Here is a 22625-nt window from a genome sequence, read left to right on the forward strand (position 1 = left end):
GTGTAATGAAGTGGAACAGCTTGACGTCAATACTTATCAGCGCCTGGACAGTTTTTATCGCATTCGTCTACGACCGCAACTTTGCTATGCTGAAAGATTCAAAGCGAATGAGAACGTAATTAGATATAAACGTAGCATTTGGTTTATCCATTTCTAAAAAAATAAATAAAATAATTTATTACAACTAAAACTACAAATTTGTAATTTTGAGTAATACGTTTTTTTATTAAAGTTTATTAATTTTATTAAAAACTAGCTTTCGCCCGCGACTCCGTCCGCGTGCAATTAATAAAACATAAAAAGTCCATGCGTTCTTCCAGACTATGTTCTACATCTGTGCCAAATTTCGTCAAAATCCGTTGAGCCGTTCTGGAGATACCTTCAAACATCCATCCATCCATCTAAACATTCGCATTTATAATATTAGTAAGATTGCCTATACCTAATCGCATAATTTTTTTATTTCTGTATGTTTTTCACCCGGCGATTAAATGATTTAATTTAGTTTACATTAATGTTGTGATAATAATTAAGCAAACAAAATTGTTTACAGTTGATTGTTATTTGAAGGAATATGTCATCATAATGTTTACAAATGATGTAATAAAAACATTTGTTTACAACGTAAATGTTAAAATATTTTGTAAAGTAAATAATTTGAAAATCGTGGCCTTGAAGTAGCTTCGCCGATGGTCTTATGAAGACACGTTAACTGTTTCTATAGAATCGAATTTTGGAAGAATTTTCGTTGCGATCTCAAAAAGCTTTTTTACCCAATTAATTAATAAAGATTCTAAGTTAGCATAGAATCATGAATTGTTTTATTTAATGAGATTAAATAACACGTTAAATCTATAAACATTATAATATTACAGTAATAGAGCAAGTAACAAACTTATTACAACCGCCTGGTAAATAAATGTAAAAAGAAGTTGCTTTAAAGAATATACGGAAAGCGATAAATTTAATACAAATGTTAATTAACAAAAGAGATTTTATTTTTCTTAATATTAGTAGGGTACATTTGAAAATAAATACGAAACAGATTCTGCGTAATGCGTACGTCTTATAGCTTCAGCTAACATGACAGAAATATCTATGGTTTGCAATTTAGGACATTGCTTCATGTGTCTGTCTTGCGGTATCGTATTCGTAACAACTAACGCCTCTAAACATGAATTGTTGATTTTATCTATAGCATTCCCCGCGAGCACTCCATGAGTTAAAATTGCATAGATCTTGTTGGCACCCGCCTCTCGTAGCTTTTCAGCTCCTTTTACAATCGTATCGCAAGTATCCGCTAGATCGTCGACCATAATTGCTGTTCTATTTCTAACATCACCAACTAAAACAGTTGAATCCTCTTCGTTAGCTTTCTGTCTCTCTTTATGAATGATTGCAAAGTCTATATCAAGGTTATCTGCAATAGACGTCATTCGTTTCACACCTCCTGCATCGGGTGATACCATAACACTACTCTTCCATTCCGGTATATTGTCCTTGATCCATTTAGTTATAGCTGGCTCTGCGTACAAGTTATCCACGGGTATGTTGAAGAAACCTTGAATCTGGGACGCGTGTAAATCTATTGTAATAACATGGTCCGCCCCAGATACCGAGATAAGATTTGCGAGGAGTTTTGCAGTTATTGGTGCACGACTTTTTTCCTTTTTGTCTTGTCTTGAGTAGGGGAAACAAGGAATGACAGCTGTCACACGAGACGCAGATGCTATTTTGCAGGCGTTAATCATGATCAAGAGTTCCATTAGATTGTCGTTTATTTCTCCACAACCACTTTGTACAATGTACACGTCCTCACCTCTTACAGATTCTCCTATTTCCACATTTGTTTCTTTATTACTGAACTTCTTGGTCGTCGCTCGTCCTAAATCGATGCCGAGTCGATCGGCGATTTTCTTCGCAATATCAGGATGGGAGCTTCCGGTGAAAACTTTGATGTTCGGCATTCTCGGTTCTTGTTTATTTTCTGATTTATCACTTTTGACGTTAACTGTTTGTTCTTTTTCGTCCGTTCTCATTAGACTATTTGAAGCCAGTGAAGAGACTTCACTGTGTTACTATCGATAGCGAAATGGACAGTTGTTTACTTTAAAAACATATTTATCTAAGTTGACCGCGGGGTCAGGTCGATCGGTGCCCGTACAGTGGAAGTGTACGAAGTACTTTATATCAAGTTTACTTATCTTGTAAGATGTGGTGTAATGCAAATAATTGTTTGCAGGTGGTGATCATGACCGCCTAGTTCATCTATTATTTTTGCAGCTTTGTGATTTGAAGGCCAAAAAAATAAAATACACGTAATATCGTGCTCAGATGTTAAAAGTAGAGCTGTGGGAGCTAATATTACTTGAGGAATATTTACTAGATATATCATCTATAATCTAGATCCAACATATTTATCTTTACTAATAAATTTGATTTAATATACTTCTTTTGCTATTTAAGCTTTGCCGTAAAAAAAAATGCAAAATAAAGTATTTAAAATGCTTAAAACTTTAATTAACATTGCATCATATCATTCGTAATAATAAGTAACAAACATTGTCTAATCACGTCTATTTTGAATGTTTTTATGTAGCAATTCACGCCACACTTTATTTAGGTATTATCTCCCACAGTGAAAAAATGTTTCTTTTTTAATTAAAAGCAGGTCTTCTTTGAGAAGAGGATTTTTAATAAACGTTCAGATGTGATCAATAATTTATTATTTTGTTAAAAGCGAATTCATATTAGATTTATGTATATTTAAAATAAATTTCATGTACATCTTTTAATTCACATAAGTCAATGGACGCTAGTATACGTTTATGATTGTCGTAATTATTAAATTCATCATCGAGTCCATAAATATTTATTTCTTGAATTCTATTTGCCCAAATAGCAACTGTTGAATTGCAGAAAATACCGTAATCATCTCCAATTGCTGTTATGATAAGATTTTCAGCATCTGATTTAAATTCCATTGTCATATTTGGTGTCATGAAGAGGTGACCTGATGCTTTGCAGTTAGTGTTGTCAGCTATAATTGTGCATTCCAGAGCTATAGTGAGAGCAAAACTTGATTGTAGGCGTGTTAGTTCCGCTGTTGCTTTGACATCCTGAAAAATATAAGTTGACTATTAGTTTTTAAAATTAACTAACCTAACTAAGACATAGAAAAAACTGCTTCGTTTATCACAAAATGCGGTACGTTATTTTTGTCAAAAAAATTCTTAGTATTTTCTTCCTCACATATTTTCCACAGTATCGCTATTAATAGTATCAAATTTTTTTAAAGTTACTAAAACTTACTTTTTGTAAAGGTACAATTGATCCACCGCGAATTAGAGTTAAGAAATCAGCATCTGTAGTCGTCATGGTTACAGCTTCGCCAACTGTGGCATTTAAACGTAATCCACTCCACATCTCATACCAAGTCCCGGGCGGCATCCAGACATGGACATGAGTTTGACTCGGTTGTAAATTAGGAACTATTAATAAATTGTCGCCAACATTAAACTGATTATTTACATCTTTTAATTCTGATACTTTAGGATATTGATAGAACATTGGACGAAGTAATGGTCCTTCTTGAAGTGTAGTATAGAAGTACGAGAGTAGATTAAGTCTATGATTCAGAGCATTATTTATGTAAGTCCTATAAGTACCGACGAATTGAATAGGATCTCGTGGAGTTGATTTCGAATTGATAGTAAGTATTGGGAAAAATGTTGCTGCCATATACCACTTGACGCATAATGGACTGTGATTTTCTATATTGAAATCTTCTGAGTCACCACATACAGGAGATGACCAATACCAATGACCGGAGACACCACCTAGTGCCATAGCTATTAGTTCTTTGTGTAAGCTTGTCCAACTAATATCAACATTTTGTCTGTTAATTACAGTTTTGCCGTTCATCCATTGACTTGATGACCATCTCGGTAATGTCTTATTGAATATTGCATGTGTCGCATTTATGAAATTGTTCCCGTAAATGTTATGTTTGAAGAGATATATGCCACCGTCATTGGGTAAAGATATATTCCATTGTGGTGTACGATTCAAAGCATTTTCAAAATTCTGAAAATTTAATCTAAGTTAAATTGTTTAAACTTTCGTGAGACATCATAATTAATTAATTGAGAAACGGCTTAACTCACGTTTTGATCGTCCGGTGGCGGCACTGACTAGTTTCGGACCCATCGGGGGTCCATCTTCAGGGCGAGTGTTTAATCCGAAGATTTCGCGGTCGCGTCACGTCTCGCACTGAGATGATGATCTGATGATGATGAAGATGGACCCCCGATGGGTCCGAAACTAGTCGGTGCCGCCACCGGACGATCAAAACGTGAGTTAAGCCGTTTCTCAATTAATTAATTAATCTAAGTTCTTTAAAAGTATTCCAGCAAATGTAATTAAAAAACCTATATTTTTAAACTAATGTACTGTTACTTAAATATTCAGGTATTGTTCACTTGAAGTTGGTATAAAAGGTGGAAAAAGTCAACACGAAAATTTTAACTTGAATAAACTAAAAATTTAATTAAATATACCTTGTTAAAATACGGTAGATATAAATAAGTTTCGTTGTGCAACTTTTTTGAGTCATCCAAAGGCCAGTTATTTTCCAAAATTAATCCATCCACATCGGTATTATAAATCCATAAATCTTTAATGAGTTCATCAGTTATTGTTCCATAATCTGGATAGACAACAGTATCGTTTCCTATTATACCTATGTAAGGCTCTAAGTTGTTAGAATCACATATTAAATATCTTTCGTATTTTGTAAGATTAGGTGTACAACTTCTAGTGGTATTGTCTTCTTCTTCGTCTATTGTTGTATTTAATTCATGACGAATCTGAAAATACAATATAGTTATTTAAATATATACTTGTGTAGATTATGTTTCTCTCTCTTTTATGTTTCCGATACTTTTGAATTGTTATTTGGTGTAGGTTGTACCCTGATCTAGTCTTTAAGATAATCGTAGGTCAATCATTCATTTCTTTTCATATTTTTAAATCTCACATCAAATGTTAGTTCACTGTCCAGTATGCACTTTATAAATAAGTAGGCAAAGTTCATTCTTTTTAACTTAAAAATATAATATTTTAAGTTCAATGTTACTTCAATATTACTTACATATGGTGAAAGATGTGGCACAAAACGTTTGTTAAATCGTGTTATCAGTCGTAATCCTCTATTAATTATATCGTTTTCAGAATTGTCACACTGATCACTTTTAAAAACTATAGGTATTGGTCCACAGGTACTTTCAAATGGTAGACGTTGTCTTGATGCAGAATTCATAAACGTATTAAATTGCGTAAAAGCATTATCTAACGGTCCTGGAAATACACTGGAAAATAAATGTTTCTTGAGCAAATATGCATAAGTATTCGAATATTTCTATTGAACGTATTACTACTACTTCTTGTGAGATATAATATAGAACATAAATTTTTATACCTGCAAATATGAGCTCCAAACATCCAGTATTCAAAATTATTAAAAGTTCCGATGTAGTTCATCACCTCTTTCATTACATTTTCTGGCGTTGGTCCGGTAAACAAATGAAATCTCAAACCGAAACTGGTGATACCACGCACCACAATCTGATTCTCAGCTAGAATTGATACTTCAGTTGGTGTACTTGAATCTATCAAGAGACCGTGATATGATTCGTTAATTTTAGCAAATATTAGTGGAACTGAACTAAGTCCTTGTTCGTGGTTATAAATTACTTTAACGGTGCCAGCTTTTAGAGGAATCTCTCCCAAACCGTACATAGATTCATTAGTTATTTTGAAAGCAATCTCCCAAATATTACGAGAAGCTATCATTGGACCTCGTAATGTGTTAAAAATGTTACCCTGTATTGAGTTAACAACAATATTCAATTCTGGTGATGATATTGAATAATTATAGTCTTTATTTTCAATTCTCCTTCCAGAGTATGTTTTTAATTGAGGATTGTAGAAATTGAGAGATAGATGGGTTGACGTAATTTCATCGACGGATATTCTTAAATTTGGTATACTGTTTTGTAAAGAATATGGAGTTGTTGATATTCTGGGTTGTAGAGTAACGTTTTCAGACCACTCTCGATCAAGAATGTAGGAGAAACGAGAAGGTAGTCTATGGAAGCAGAATCTGTTTCTGACGTCATAGCAACATTGGGGATGGCAATTCTGTTGGTTCATAGTGCCAACGCCACAGGCAAGGCGGATTTCTCTCTGCAAGAGACATGATCCCGTTGAATAACCGTCAGCAGGTGGTGCATCTACGCTCGGGAAAAACCAGAACTGATAGATAAGAAGTGGAGCTGCGATTGTTACTAGTAATATAATTACTACAACCTTTAATGGTCTATTCAATAGTAACTGATCGTACCAGGTGACCTCTGAAAGTAAAACAATACATAAATGACGAAGAAAAACATAAGAAAAGAATACTTTAACTGAGAGGGGGCCTATCTCAAAATAAAGTAAATATTCTTAAAGAATAAAACTGGAAATCATCAAAAAAGAATACGACTAAAGGTACTGGTATGCCTGTAGACTAACTTCATTTTCTTTCACCTGCCTCTTATAGTCACATATACGGTTTTATAATTTTATGTACATTATGTACTTACGTTTGATATTTTCATATTCGTATATTAAATCGTTTTCATCTTTTTTGTCTTTAATGTCTTGACTGAAATCTTCTGCGCGAGGTATCATTGTACTTCTTCATTGGATAAAAATATCATCTGTACTAAAAATCAGCAAACACTTCACAGATAAGCTAGGTATTATGAAAAAAATCACATATGCTAGAAAATCATACACACACAGCTTTGAGTTGTATCTTTAAAACACTATTAGATTTTTCCACTTGAAACTACTATTAAATTAAATCACAAACCTATTTTACACACTTTACAAGCTTATTTTCACAACACAATTTTAACTTTAAGAAAACAAAAGAACAACAACCAAAGAATTTACAACAAAAGTAAAATGCCGTCATACACCAGATTATCTCTTGAATTTTATAATTGTTTGATAAAGTTGATTAGATTAGAACTCATCGATTTTAATTATACGAAGAAAATTGATAACATTGTTCTGTGATGTGTAAGATAATTGATTTTATTACAACAACAATATCTGACCTAGAACATAACAGTAGAAAAATGTGTTGCAAAAATACTGCTTTAGATTTTTCTTCCGCTTTAAATTCCTCTAAATAATCTTCAAAGCTCATGGTTGTGATGTAATCATGGTTGATGTTGAAATTAACAGTATTCGAACCGATTCTAGTTTGAATACTGAATAAAAGAACTGGATCAAGACTGGGATAGCAATAAAATAACGAACATTGTTTTTTTTAATGACATTTATTTACTTATACCAGGTTTACTTATACTTAAGGTCTAGAATACTAAAACATGACTAGAGTGATGTGAATCGCTTAAAAATTACTAGCTTTTGCCCGCGACTTTGCACGGAATAAAAAAAAAGAGTAACTTATTATATACTAGTTGTCGTTCGAGTCTCCATCCGCGCGGAATTATATAAAAAAAAAAACTGAATAAGTATCTTCTTCCAGACTATGATCTACATCTGTGATAAATTTCATCAAGATCCGTTGAGCCGTTCCGCAGACACCTTCAAACAAACATCCATCCATCTAAACATTCGCATTTATAATATTAGTAAGATAGATACGAGATACAAGTGTTTTCAAATTGATTTTGGAATTTATGATTTTATAGCGAAAAATGTGCAGTTTCTTTATGGAGAAATTAGTGAAGTATTATTTGGAATCTAAATTACCGCAGTCACCCACTTCCATCTATTTATTTCTAACAATATATCTAATGTTATCCATTAATAGACATTAAAAGCAAATACAAATTGCTACGCGGGGTCCCTTCTTTTCTGATTATTCTAAAATTAATTATAGTTTGCATAGGATTAATTTAATTTAGAAGCACTTTTAGTAGTCTTTTACAAAGAATCGAAATGGAAAATCTTTCAAATCGAGATTTTGCTTTCTAATTAGGCATAGGTGATACAGATCGTCTAGCTTGAAGTGCTTTATTGTTACAGTACGTCCTTATATCGTCTATTGGTTGCATCAGGAACACCGGAACGTCATCGTCGCGTTTCTGAAAATCAAAATATTGATTTGTTTATAAATCTTAAAATTTATACTTCACACATTCTTCTTTTTTTAAATATTTATTCGTAGATTCAGAGTTACGAAGTTACGAAGAATTAAATTTGAGGTTGAATTTCTTAATTATATCTTTATGTGGCATAAAGTAGAAATGTACTAACCTGGAATAAAACTTCGCCTTCAAAGAACGTCAATTGATGCTTTCTCGTCCTTAGCAATATTCCTACTAGTTTGTCTGAAATGACTGTGTATATCTGCAACAGAAATAAATATAATTCATTTAACTTTCAAAGAATGTAGCATTTCTCTGTAAAAACGCAGACTGGTTCAACACTTTTTTATTTTGAAATTTAGTGGAAATGGATAGACCGATTCCAAAGAATGCGACGTTGATTCGTAATTTCTTGGTACTGTTACAAGGGACGTGTCTGTCGTTCTGTCTTCGCTCCCTCTTTCTCTCTCTCTCAACTAAAGGACTCTTCTGTGTTATTCTCTTAACTTTCTGATATAACACGACACGACGGCTAGTTTGCCTTTAATTTGTTGAATATGTATAAACATATCAAGCGTAGGCGATTTAATCCTCTTATTTTTGTAATGAAATATATTTTTCGCAATCATGAATCATAATATTTTTTAAAACATGTTGCAGTACGTATTCATAAATTTAGTTAAACGCGATGGAGAAATATAAATATTTATTTAAAACGAAGGTCGATTGTTCTTAAATATTGAACATAAATAAGCAAGTCTCAAATTTATTTGTTCAACTGAAACGCTACAAAAGAAGTTAACGCATAGGCACTATAATATATTATGTTGAGTTGATTTGCTTTAGAAAATAGTCAAAGAGGGAAAGATCAAAGAAATTATTACATATTTAAATTTCCATATTCGGTCAGATCCGTGTTTGCGTGTTTACTGTGCTAATTGCGTGTCTGATCTGTCCGCCATTAGCAAATGCGGTTCCAAATTTAAATCATGGCCGCCAAACGGAATGTCAGATGACGTCACAGGTCCGGACGCGGTTTCGTGTCTCCGATGTTTTACGTATTAGCTCAGAGCGCGGGAAACATCAAATCTTCGAGGTTATATAAACAGTCATATCCTTTTTATGATTTATAGATTTTGCAGCCGGAATACTTATCGCAATGTTTTTAGGAAAAACATAAATTAATAAGTTGTGTTTCATTTTACATTTTACGAAAAAATTGTTTACTTCAATGAGAATCGCACAATTGTTGTCTTTACTACGATGATAACGCTCTGGCTATATGAAATGCAAAAATTTCTTATAATAAAATTTTCTTGAAATTATATAGAACTAGCTTTTACCCGCGACTCCGTCCGCGCGGAAAAAAAAATAGAAAAAAGAAAACGGGGTAAAAATTATCCTATGTCCTTTTCCTGGTTCTAAGCTACCTGCCCACCAATTTTCAATCAAATCGATTCAGCCGTTCTTCAGTTATAAATGGTGTAACTAACACGACTTTCTTTTATATATATAAGATATAAGATAGATAAATAAAACATTACAGTTTCACAAATATAAGAAAACGCAAGCGTTTTTACAAATGTAACCGACAATTGAAGCATGAAAGGAATGTTGGCAAATAGAAATAGCAATCTCTGTCTATCCATTTGGGTTTCGATCGTGAGTATTTATATAATTGATAAAGAATTCCAACACAAACCTAATTTGTTTATGACAAAGAACAAACTGCCGTAGGAACAAGCCGTTGCGTTCTTGGAATATTTCTAACGTGTATCATACTCAGATCCGATGCCAAGATCGTTATTATCATGCAATTTAATCGTGCCCAATAAATACAGGACCAGAACAGATGTCGCTTAATGCGATGTTCAATTATAAATTAGTTTTTTTTTTGTTTCGATTCAAACAAATGAAAATCTCTGAAGATTTTGCCTATACTTTTCATACGTTCTTGGAACGCTTTTCAGTGATCGTAAATCGGACTTTAAATACGTACTTTTTATTAATTACATTTACGATTGATAAATGTAGTAGACCACTTTTACCTACTAGATATATCCCTCTATTGTTGTGGGAATTATATACCCCTAGCAGAGGGCTATAGTCCTCGACTGAAAGACTGGCAAGTAATTATGATTGCTATAATTGATATTACTTTACGTTTTATCGGATCATTTAGTTTTACAATCTTACCGTAAAAAGTTCTCCGAATGATATAACTTTGGTGGCACTCTGAAGTTCTGGAGGCAAGAGGCTCTTGCAAGGAGTTTTGCCGTACTCATTGATTATCTCGCACAGTTCCTTCATTTCTGTACAAACTCTTGCTTGTGCCTCCGCCCCTCGGTGTTCAGTCTTCGAACCGGGGATTGGTCTGAAAGGGTAATTTAAAATAATTAGTCCTATCTTAATCTGCCATTTTTATTTTGTAGGTAGGGGTTTTCATCTTTTTCCCTTGTTTTTTTCTAATCTTTCCACCTTTGAAATGATTGCAGCGACTACCAATACCTACACAGATCCTGTAATAATGACATATGTAGAAAACTATGGAATAGATAAATGGTCATTTTTTAGTCGTTACTTATAATACTGGTTATCCAAAGCGTTGAAATGATGCATTTGAACTCTTTAAGGATAAAAGTTCATTAATCTATTGACAGAATTAAGTCTTGGGATATTTGTTTACCATCGATACGGACAGGCGTCTGGTTTGCGTCAAATCGGTCAACAACTTTACACTTATTTTTTTACAGTTTGTTTGTACTGCCACTGCCGAAAAATACTGAAACATATAAGTAACGGCACTGGACAGTCACGTTTAAATATGCAATTCATTTTATTTCATGCATTTCGGTGAAATGCCATGTCGCTCAAAATGCAATTAGATGGAAAACTTATTTCAATAAACATATGTACAACTTATGGCCGTTCCAGATGCTTGGTGCTACAAACAGACACAGTCATCAAACATGTGCCTAACACCGAACACAGGGCATCACCATGTTTGTCGAACATCCTTTGATTTGTGTAGAAAAACCGCAATGACGCCAATCACTGGTACAAACAACGAACACCAAACAAAAAAGGCAAATCCACACGTTTATGTTTCTTGTTTAGTGTTTGCTGTTTGTTGTTGTTTGCCAAACGTGTGTAGCGGGCTTTATAACTCTTATGGAGATAGTTTGATGTACGATGTTCGATCCCAAACAAAAAGTCAGAATTTATATATTTTACTGTATTTACAAAACACGGGTACTTACTTGCCATATTCTTCTTTGGAGAAGGTCGGCTTGTGATTCTTGTCGAAATGACCGCTGAACGCTGTGACTTTCTGCAGTTCACTGTGCGCCTGCGCCTTTGTGTCGAAGGATGATATTAGGTCTGATAAAGACGAACTCTGCAAAAAAACATTAACACAATTAATTAAGACTGAACACTTAAAAGATTCGTTACGTTTTTATGCGTTCACAGAACACAGAAGTTCAGTCAAAATGATATTTTGTTTATTTTTTTCTTCACCTTTGTTACTGAAATAGTTGGCTATTAAAATACGAATATTTCAAGATCAGTAAGCTTCATTTATTATTATTGGCTTTAAATTTAAACTCGTCCATTATTAATAGTAACATCCTCCGGATGTGGAATGTCTGGAATCGTGCAGTTGCTTTGTTTATTCCAATTAAATTTGTCTTGATTTATTTTGTCGCGTTTGCCAACACCTAAGGAAGACGTGCGGAGAGCGGTGTGACACGCGGGGGGACGCTGCCAAACATCAATCATCAATAGTCGTGAAGCTATTTCCTCTTTGTAAACAGACGTCTAAGCTCTATTGACGTTCAAAATTAAGCTAAAATATATTTGCGAAATTTCAACCTTTTTTACATTGTCGGTTTTTAAATAAATCTTTCTTTCTTTCTATTTTAAAGGCGTAAGTTTAGATGGACGGATGTTTGTTATAAGGTATTTCCACAACGGTTATAGGGATCTCGCTGAAATTTGGCATGTTTGATAAAGTCTGAAAGAACACATTATCAATTAAGTCTTCTTCTAATTCCGCGCTGACAGAGTCGCTAGCGAAAGCTAGTTTTATATGAGAATAAATTTTATCATTATTAAATTTCCCGCTATTTTTGACTACTATTTAAGTTTTCCGTCAATTTTATTTCACGGGTTACACCGACTGAAATCTTAGTTATCTACATATATTACGAATGATTGAGAAAGTTCTTCTCATTTACAATCAAACGAAATCTAAATTATGAATGATCTTGTGTATACATGTAGTGAAGTTTTTGTATAGGTACTAGGAGCGCATGAATCAGGTGTTACCTTGGCCCTGCGCCGGCCGGCCTCGGCACAACTCGCGTTCAAACGTCTTTGACGTCGGCGCATACGCATCTGATTCACGCTTCCGTCTGCGATCTTGGAGGATTTAGAGGAATGCTTTTGATATTTACGCGTTAAAATTAATGCTGGAATTCAAACTCGCCATATCGTTTTTGGTTTGGCAAATTTATACTGAGACATGGTAGTAAATCTTAGCAAGATGTTTGTTTAAAGATTCCGCGCGCAATGTGCAGTCTTGCATTTAAATAGAACCCTGTAGTGTGGTAGGTCTTTTATTGGATATATTATTTAAATATGTGAACTGTCTATAATTTAGTTGAATATTAACTGAGATTATATTCCTTAGAATTCGTTATACTATTGTAGTAAATTGCAATCTTACTAATATTATAAATGCGAATGTTTGGATGGGTGGATTTTTGTTTGAAGGTATTTCCGGAATGTCTCAACAGATCTTGATGAAATTTGTCACAGATGTAGAGCATAGTCTGGAAGACCACATAGACTACTAATCATATTTTTTTTGACGATGGGTGAAATTATGTTAATATGATTATCAAAAATACTAACCACATTAATTTTAAAAGATAAAAACTCTAGAGATGTATTAACGTGCGTAAAATACACGTGAGTGTTGAAAATAAACATCAAAGCTAAGAGCTATCTATGAGTATTATAATATGTTAGCAAAGTCATATAATTATTTAGTTTCTTGCCGTATAATATTTAAATCACAGTAAAAATTATTGCGAAACATTAAAAAAAATATCAGCTTATTATTTAATAATTAACAATAAATATATTATTTAATGAAACTTAACATAATTAGAAGAAATGCTGTGTCTACGGAACTTTGAATGATAGCTATTGTTTTGATAAAAAGATGACGTATAATTCGGTTTGGCTCTTTTCCTACAATTCTATATTAGCATATTTTCTCTCCATCTTTTATCTTGTTTCTTTTACTACATAATATATTCTTACGTTTGTTTCAGGATTCAATTTTGCCATTCTTTAGCATGTCAAGTCTTCGTTAAAGTTCAAATTATTTAAGCCGTATTTTTGTGATCGTAAGTTTATTTGAATTTTTATAATAAAGAAATAAAGTATAATCCACACCCCAGGTCCCTAAACCGTGTTAGGAGAACGAGAGGACGGCATAGTACCGACAGTTAAAAAAAAGTTCAAATTCAAATAAGATTATCAGCATATTATTCCATAGTTCATTTATTTGAAGTTCTAGCCAACCTCTGGATTAAAGCTATGTTTTAAAATGTCATTAGGTAGGTGTAACAATCGAGTTTTACAGCGCGGCGTAGACCTGGCTATAAGCCAAAAATCTGTGTGACATTGTGTGTGTTTTACTGTACATTTCATTATGTTATTGTTTCCTGCCTTTCTTTTGTATTATGTCACGTATTTTCACGTCAATCGTAGTCTTTTCCCGAGTTACTAATTCTAAATAAATTATTCAACATTTTATACATTTATAATAGGTCTAATCGCTTGAAATGTTACATAGTTTGGTTAATTTGTTTCTGGATACAATGTATAAACATTGGTCTAACTTCTAATAAAAGCTTAATTTAGAACTAGCTGTCGCGACTTCGTCCGCCCGGAATTAAAAAAAAGTTAATTAGTAGCCTACAATGTCTTATATTCTGTGTTCTATATCTATGAATAATTACAATGAGATCAACGACGTTCGGGAGATACCTTCTAACAAACATCCATCCATCCATACATTTAAACATGCAACAAAATTTGAACTCAAAAATAGAGATTCAAATTTGTGAAAACTATTGTCATAAGCTTTTAAAATATGTGTAAAAACTGTCGTACAAACGAGGCTATCATGAAATAGTAGTAATAGCAGCTTTTGATGTAAAAAATACTACTTTCACAAAAACAAACATACATGAAATGGTATGTATTTTTTGTTACACGTCACATATTTGTGATTGTACTGAAATCCATAGCAAAAAATATGTGTAAATATTATATTCAGATACGTTTGATGGCCATTAAACAAATAATGAAAATTTAATAAAAGAAATGTCTATAGGTGATTCTGAGTGTAACACTAAGTAACTACTTCTTGGAAATACTAAGGTGTCTAAAAACTCAAAAACAGTTTCAGTTTGTCATCGGCTGGAGAATATTTTGAAAAACTATCTAATATATAACATTCTCGTGTCGCGGTGTTTGTGGTTAAACTCCTCCGAAACGGCTTTCCCGATTCTCATGAAATTTTGTGAGCATATTCAGTAGGTCTGAGGATCGGGCAACATCTATTTTTCATGCCGCTATTAAGTTTTTTTTAACTGCGCGCGGACGTAGTCGCGGGGGACAGCTAGTAACTATATCTTTTCTTAAAGATGTTCCAGCCATCCAAACTCACGGTTTTGTCGAACGATTTTGTTCTCATTCATCATTACACCATGTGCCAATCAGTTGCCAAACAAAAAAACACAATGACTAAAGGCTAAGGTTACGTTTTCGTTTTTCACGAGGATGACGATACTCTCAGTCATATAACTAAAAATAATTGCCATCAGTAATTTGCCACCGTTCATTACTCATTAGACTAATTAAGAAGCTGTTTATTATTGGAAGTCGATATAAGTGTGAATCAATAATAAACTTTTGAAGAATACCTCCGTAAGTTAACAATTTATTTCGTAGTAGTTGTACTATGAGATTTCATCTCAAATATTTGTATAAAATATTGTTGTATGTTTATTTCCCTTCTAAAAAGAGGTGAACAATATCTTTGTATTTTAAGTTTAGGATCTTTCAGTTGTTGAAACTCGGTTAGTTTCACCATTTTTTACAATTATACCTTATAAAACATAAAATTCATGTAAAATAATACATTTTTCATAAAGTTATAATTAAAAAATAATTTTCTCTTAAATGAATTAAATTAGAATGTCAGTTAATCAAGATGTGTCCGTGAAAATAATGAAAAATGTAGATAGCAAGATATAATGATAAAATAATAAAACAAATAATAAAATCATAGTTATGGTATAAAATTCGAAAGGAAATAAAAGTAAAAAAAATTAGAAAATGATTTTATAGAAAGTGAGTTATATAAAAATATTACCTGAACAAACTATTAAACTATATGTTTGAAATCACGTATTACATTTATCTGAACATTTAAATTAAAGTAGTGATTGTGAACTAAGAAAACATTGAATAAGTTTTAGATCTATAAATGAAAAATTTTAAATATACCGCATTTAAAAGGTAAAGTACAGTAAATTTATTTGCTTAAAGATTAACACTAAAAAGTACTTACCCTAGATCTTCGCTGGATAGGATCATCACCGGGGATTGTAAGGAAGTTTCCGCTCATCTTGCCTTGTACAAAAAAATACACCAAAAACTTCAAATGAACTCTGTATAAATAGCGCGCGCAATATTTATTAGTCGTGCGTACTCGACGATGGTTTGTGATGAAGTGGCGGCTTGGTATGAATGGGTGACGTGGTGGCCCCTCCCGCGTCCTTGCCGCCCCCCTCTCTATCCCCCGCGCTCTGATGCTACGATGTCGTAACCGTGTAGGATGGTCTACGTTTAAAGCGTTTCAGAATTTACGTTTGAGGAAAAGTCCTGACAAATACAAAGTTCGCAGAACTATTTTTTCTAGTAGAATTTCTTTGAATTATAATTTAATTAAATTTTTGTAATCTAGTATTTATTTTATATATCTTATATTTCCTTCTTTAACCTCCTTGCTAATATTTCATTAGAACTACACGTAACTCTGAAAGAGAAATGTGGAAAAGATAGAAGAAAAACAAAACCAGTTATATTTGAAATACGGATATTTATTTTTTTCATAAAAATTCTAAATTCAATAATGTGTTTAAACATGTAACATTTACATATATGCATTTATACAAAGATATATGCAATGTTTAGTGATAATATTAATACTAAAACTGGAGCGCAACAGACTTACAAAGATGCCTATATGAATGCGACGATTCGATCACATTTTACACTTAAAAAAAGTATTTACCAAGTATTGTCGAATGGTAAAGTTTACGTGATAATATTCTTTAATATTATTAACATAAAGATGAGATTAGAATGAATACTGTGCGCTTTTATTCTATTCACTCACGAATCTTGACACATATACATAAAGACAGGTCAATTGATACATAAGAGAAAGAGATTACCAAGGTTTATATACGACATCATTGTCTTTATGTAAACATATCAAGATACCATCGGAATATGCTTTCTTGATGAAGTGGACGTACCTACTGATTGTAAGTATATACAAGTGAATATAACCATCGAAGAATTAACTATCTTCAATGAAACGAGATGTTTCGGAACAAACCTTCCTTCCAATAGACGGCAATTACGATAACTACTATCCGACAACGATCATGTTCCATCTAAATACCCACCTAAACAATATACCGATACGGTATCCAATGAAAGCACACGTGATTTTAAAGTTTTGAACTCTTCAATTATTTAAGTTTAATTATTGCGATGGACAAAGAATTTCTTTCATAATACAATAGTAATAATTTTTAAAACTATTTTATGTGATAAATTGATCCAACGAAAACACTACATAAAAGAAACGCTGCGTCTAAACTAATAGAATCAGTCAACGCGGTTACAAAAAATTTTGATTAAAAAAAACGATAGACAAGAAGATTAAATATTATTAAATATACATTATTGAGATTTGGACTAGACAAACCACATTCTCTATCTACAGATATGTAATCAATTATAAATACTAATATTTAAAAATCTAATTTCCGTGTGGGTAAAGTGATGTGCTTCAGATCACGCTTTCAGCTCCGCGTAGACTCTGTACGGCAGTTTTGTAAGGTTCGTTCACATCGACCCAGCTGTCACTCCGCCGCGGCGTTCACGCGGCGTTCCACCGTGGAAGACAGGTGAACGCCGTGACGTGAACTAAACGCTGCAGGGTAGGTGAACTGAACTATACCTTTTGAACATTTTAATCTATGATCTCACTTTATATCAAAAATTCTATAAACAAAGGCAACTTCTAATTGTAACTACTAAAACTGTGGTTCTTCAATGTTCATTGTTACATCTTATAAAGGCAATTTACATTTCTACTAAATTATTGGACGATCAGTTCTTTTCTAAACATGTGCTACGAATCACTTTATCTTTGTATTGCAACTTTCAACACTTAAACTTAATACTATTCCTTAAAACACTATCAAAACAGATTTGGTCAGTGACAAAAAGTATCGTAAAAATCGTATACTTTCCGAGGTAAGAACGTTTCTTGACGTGCCAGAGTCTACATCATTGCTGAAAACGCTCTGCATATTGGCTGATAGGTGAGGTGAATGTTGTTTTCTCAAATTGAGCTATTTATCAACAAAATTCAACACGTACTGACTGAGAACATTACCTTTCTACGTCTGATAGATTATAACAAAATGCATTTGAGCACTGATACGAGATACACACAACTCCGTCTGTCCGGACACGACCGGACACCACCACAAACTACACGTCGAAGCCAAATTTAACAATAAACACGCATGAACTTGTTCCAAACTATTCCCGCAAACATCCACGACAGTTATTAATTTTTATAACAATATCACAATTTTCAATAATATACAAAAAGACATAGGAGATTTATATATCGTTTTACAAGACAAGCGTATTAAAGTAAGGGTAAATATGTGCTTAAACGTTTAAACAACATTGTAATTTTGTAGAATATTTACATTTTTTGAAACAAAAGTAACATTAAATAGTTCACACAAAACGGGACAAGAGATGGGATTACATTGAATATATGACCGAATGGTATCTCTAAACGTACAATTGGCAAGCGAGTCTGTTAATTTGAGGGTATAATATTTGAAGCGGTTTATATGAATACCAGTTAATCGTTTCTCTCGTTCACTGCACCACATAACCGCTTTAATGCTCCTATAACATATTCCTCAACGGAAGCATATGAATTTTCAACAAATGTAGGAAATAATTAACATAAGGCCATATATTAAATACTGTACAAATTTAACGATTAGATGATTGATTAGATAAATAATTATGCAGATTTAATATTAAACATTAAGGATTAGGTAATGCATCCATATTTACGAAAGTTTGGTCCATATAAGTATCAATACAATCAAGTGAATGTAATCGATTGCTTCATACATTTTAGGCATGCAGTAAAAACTGTATTCAACAACAATTGTATGCATAAAGTCCAATAAATGTCATTAGAAATATTTAAAAAGTTAATAATTGCCTGTGTAAGAGAAACTTCAACTAAATCTAAATTATTTTTGCTGAATGCCTAAACGGAAGTATTGGCTTCTGGCCGTTATCGATCAGCTTCTATTGAAAAATATACAACAATTTGTGCAAAATACTTCACTATACGCAAAACTTAATTTAATTTATTTACAAAAAACATTGTGGTCTACGAAATCGATTAAAAAAAACGAACGCTGACCGAAAACTACCGAAGTTATCGGAAGATACACTTCAGTGTCGAACGCTTTGGTACGGCGGGCTGCCTCGCAGACTGCACGCGCGAGCCGCCCCGGACAAAGTTCATTATTGTACGTATCGTTCAAGTCAACTGGAACTACGATAACATCACAACCGGATCCTTTGTCCCGTCTTCTGAATGTCTTAATTAAGTTCTTGCGTGCATCAAGAGCGGTGTCCCGACCTCACGCGGGCGCCTGACTGCCGGTGGGAGCCTCCGACCTCATTTCAGACTTGAGCTTGACGAATTCCCTCGCCACTTCATCGCTGTGCCTCTGTGATAGAATCCTTAGTATCGTCCACCCAGTTTCATCCATTTTGACGCGCGTACCCAATGGCAACCAGCATGCACATGAACCCTGTCGGAATACATAAATTAGTTATTAACCAATTATTATTATTGTTTTTAAAGGGACTTTGTGGCAATGTCAGACCTCAAGTCTTCCAGCACACCACAATCACTGCAATTATAATTATAATAATAGGTGAATTCACTTAATGTCAAATAGTTTTTCGTACCTGCTCCGCGATGTCCGCCAGGCGCATAACCGCGAGCCCCACGAGGCGGTCCTCACGCGCGAAGCAGTAGTCCCGCACGCACACGTGAAGCTCAAACAGCTCCAGCTGTTCCGTCGCGCTCACCATACTGGATAACACGATTCATGGGATTATTATTTATACTAAATCTTCTCGTTGACCTTTTTCCAAATTTTGTGGAGAACTTTTTCCACATTTTGTGGAGACCTTTTTCCTGAACGATCTACCATTCGACGTTTTTGGTGTCTATCATTGGTGCAATACTTTTTTTATAGATGTTTAACAACAAACCAAATGTTATGATGTTCATATAAGTGGCCTATATATTCCAAGACAAAATGACAGTCTCAGCGAAACTATAGTAGGATCACAAGCGGTAAAAACTTACATGAATGGCCTGGTGGCTGAGCTATTTAATATACTTGAAATTTCATTTTACACTTTTTAGAAATGCGTATAAAACTTACAAATGAAAAGTCTCGTTGAATTTCGGACTCCAGTTGTTGCTCTTCGACTTGGTGGCGAATTTTCTTTTCTTATCCGCTAGGTGGGGACCTATCAGGTTGACCTCGATGAATGGACGGAACATGCCACTGGCAATCACCCACTTCAAATCGTTGGCGGCAACCACTATAAAGTTATCAGTCATTTATCTTTCAATAATTTATATCGATTAGTAATCGATACCTAAAGTGAATGCAGAACAAAGACATAACCGCTCCATTCTCAGTATGTTGACATTACATAAATGGGAAAAAATTGCATAACTATGCAACACATTACTTCCATATTAAGTTTACTTGTCAGTTTTTTTATCATTTACGTATTTAATCAACTAGAATAAAAATATCTTAAAGCCTCTCCCAAGAAATTCTTCAATGAGAAAAAAAATTGTACGGTCTGAAATATCAGCATTTAAAGATAGTGCACAATTTTAATGGCTCTTTCTCCCAAGTTATTAAAGACGGGGGACATCTTGAGAAGCAATTGACCATCAATAATTAAGATGCATAAAATAAGTAGACTAAATAATAATTGTTTCAGTGGTTACCTTTGACGGTGATCTTGTGCTCGCCGGTGCCAGGGTGCGTGAAGAGGTCGACCTGCAGAGATACCTCACCCACGCTGCCCTCCTCCGCCACTGCAGCGTCTATACTCATCACCATCACGAATATACGAACAATATGAGGTGCAAAATTTTGAAAAGTGCTATACATTTTTATCGCTATAAGCTATCGCGTATAAAAACAGGAAGCATTGATTTTTAAGATATTCTTTTGTTTTGATATGCTTTTTGTATTGAAGTTAAGAATTTAAAAGCCAATCAAGGTGCAGAAAATTGTATTTACACTTACCTTGATTCTGCTGACTGGTGACGAAAGTTCTAATCAATGTGTCTGTGGTTTGCGTGTACAGACTTAGAGCGTATCTCAGAGACTGCAGCTCCGGACTCTTCTCCAGGAAGGTCTTCTTGAGGCCGTTGCCACCCGCGTGGAAGTACAACTTGATGGTATCTAACGCTGCGTCTAGCACTGCGCATTGCTTCGGTGTTAAACTCTTTTCGGCTGACAAATGCTGTAAAAATAATATTATTTTTTAACTGAAGTTATTTCACGGAAATGGGATTTAAAGTTATGATTATCGCTCAATTAAATCATAACTATTAGGAATAGTAAGCTAACTATTACTTGGTTAGGATTCTACACTATGGTAAAGTACTGACATCGTTTATCTTTTCAAGCTATTATTTTAACTAAAGCAACTGTTTCAAATAAAGTTTTTTATTAATTTTAAAAAGCATTGATTTATTCCCAATAACCTTAATAAATAAATGTAAATGAATAGGAAATACCTCTTTAGAAATATCCATGACACCGGACAAGGCATGCTTCACGTCCTGTTTGCCCACCGTACTCTTGAATAATTGCGTCATGTCTTCGATCTTTGCGTTGGCCGCCAAGTTCTTTGCGTTATTCGTCAGATTTTTCAACATCATCTAAAATATAAAAAATGGAATTATAGAGTACTAAACTACTTGTTTATAAAAAAACAAGTTGTAGGAATTATAAACGCTGCGAGTACCGTCTTGTCCGTCATCGGTGGTAGCACAACAGTCTTTTCAAGTATTTTCATGACTATCTTCCACAATTCCTTGAGCAATCGCTTCAGTACTGTCTTCTCACACGACTCTGCATACATCGTTAGAGACCCGTCCTAAAATAAATAAAACCAGAAAAATGTTAACGCCCGAAAATATAGGTTTACTTCAATGAGGAAAATAAGTGGCGACAACTCCACCTGTTTTATGGACTCTAAACTATGATGAATATACTTACCAGTATGTCCATAAGAGGCCGTAGTACTTCATCTGCCTCATGGTGTGCGGGCGGCTGCGGTTGTCCCGGAGCTGCGCCTCCGCCCACCTTTTGCAGTAACTCGCCTAGCTCCTTCACACTGGCCGTTATGCGGATCTCCAAGCTGCCGCAACACAATACATCATATTTTACACATCTTATTAAGTTTGACAGCGGTTGCCTACGCTGTCACAGTTCAAGGCACCAATTGAAATCATGGAATATCAATCCATTAACTCATGATTTTTAACTAATTCCGTATTGCTTAAAGATCGTCTAAAATCACTAACTATGCTCCAATTTAAAGCTGGATATTAACCTTTTACGATACAATTCAAATTATGAATTCGTATATTCGGACAACGTTATGTACAATGAATAATGTAATTAGAGTTAATTTTTCTGAACCGATTGTATTAAAACCAAATAAAGTATCAACCTGTTAGCAAACATAGAGGCAAGTTCGTCGAGTGTAGTGTTGAGGCTCTGCTGCAGGTCGTGCAGAATGTCGGCGGCGTCACGCTCCAGTTTGGTTCCACCCATTGCCTCGAACATCTTCTCTAGCTGCACTCGCAGTTGTTGGATGTTGTTCATCAGTATACACGCCTACGAAACAATTGCATTGTTATCATTTAAGAGTTCCAATAGTATGTACAGATAAATGTGTAATAACGCT

General features: G+C 33.9%; 4 protein-coding genes across 5 annotated transcripts in view; all 4 read right to left on the bottom strand.

Moving 5' to 3' along the window:
- Positions 1-910: 910 nt before the first annotated feature.
- Positions 911-2167, bottom strand: LOC106710004 (ribose-phosphate pyrophosphokinase 2-like). Its single transcript, XM_014501940.2, has one exon. The coding sequence runs from the start codon at positions 2037-2039 to the stop codon at positions 1011-1013; it is 1029 nt and encodes a 342-aa protein (XP_014357426.2). The 5' UTR covers positions 2040-2167; the 3' UTR covers positions 911-1010.
- A 588-nt stretch (positions 2168-2755) lies between these two features.
- On the bottom strand, positions 2756-6984 carry LOC106709974 (sucrase-isomaltase, intestinal). Of its 2 annotated transcripts, XM_045682785.1 has the most exons (7): positions 6920-6940; positions 6648-6764; positions 5480-6413; positions 5153-5369; positions 4560-4868; positions 3313-4086; positions 2756-3119 (listed from the first exon to the last, which is right to left on the bottom strand). In XM_045682785.1, the coding sequence occupies exons 2-7, from the start codon at positions 6733-6735 to the stop codon at positions 2757-2759; spliced, it is 2685 nt and encodes an 894-aa protein (XP_045538741.1). In that variant the 5' UTR covers positions 6736-6764; positions 6920-6940; the 3' UTR covers position 2756. The 2 variants fall into 2 exon arrangements, with proteins under 2 accessions (XP_045538741.1, XP_045538740.1); XM_045682784.1 differs by having other exon boundaries at positions 6648-6984.
- Positions 6985-7658: 674 nt separating this feature from the next.
- On the bottom strand, positions 7659-16004 carry LOC106710074 (actin-binding Rho-activating protein). The gene is made up of 5 exons (XM_014502051.2): positions 15826-16004; positions 11432-11568; positions 10368-10545; positions 8341-8433; positions 7659-8168 (listed from the first exon to the last, which is right to left on the bottom strand). The coding sequence occupies exons 1-5, from the start codon at positions 15880-15882 to the stop codon at positions 8055-8057; spliced, it is 579 nt and encodes a 192-aa protein (XP_014357537.1). The 5' UTR covers positions 15883-16004; the 3' UTR covers positions 7659-8054.
- A 1253-nt stretch (positions 16005-17257) lies between these two features.
- LOC106710037 (protein unc-13 homolog B) overlaps positions 17258-22625 on the bottom strand; it is a 134696-nt gene continuing 129328 nt past the window's right edge. Inside the window, exons 30-38 of the mRNA XM_045682834.1 lie at positions 22389-22555; positions 21932-22073; positions 21678-21809; positions 21448-21591; positions 20951-21170; positions 20647-20745; positions 20063-20225; positions 19578-19704; positions 17258-19417 (exon numbers count right to left, since the gene is read on the bottom strand). Coding sequence (XP_045538790.1) covers positions 19244-19417; positions 19578-19704; positions 20063-20225; positions 20647-20745; positions 20951-21170; positions 21448-21591; positions 21678-21809; positions 21932-22073; positions 22389-22555 — 1368 coding nt within the window. The 3' untranslated portion in view covers positions 17258-19243. The remainder of the gene's footprint in view (positions 19418-19577; positions 19705-20062; positions 20226-20646; positions 20746-20950; positions 21171-21447; positions 21592-21677; positions 21810-21931; positions 22074-22388; positions 22556-22625) is intronic.

The sequence above is a fragment of the Papilio machaon genome, chromosome 20 (genome assembly GCF_912999745.1).
Source record: "Papilio machaon chromosome 20, ilPapMach1.1, whole genome shotgun sequence".
Lineage (NCBI taxonomy): Eukaryota > Metazoa > Arthropoda > Insecta > Lepidoptera > Papilionidae > Papilio > Papilio machaon.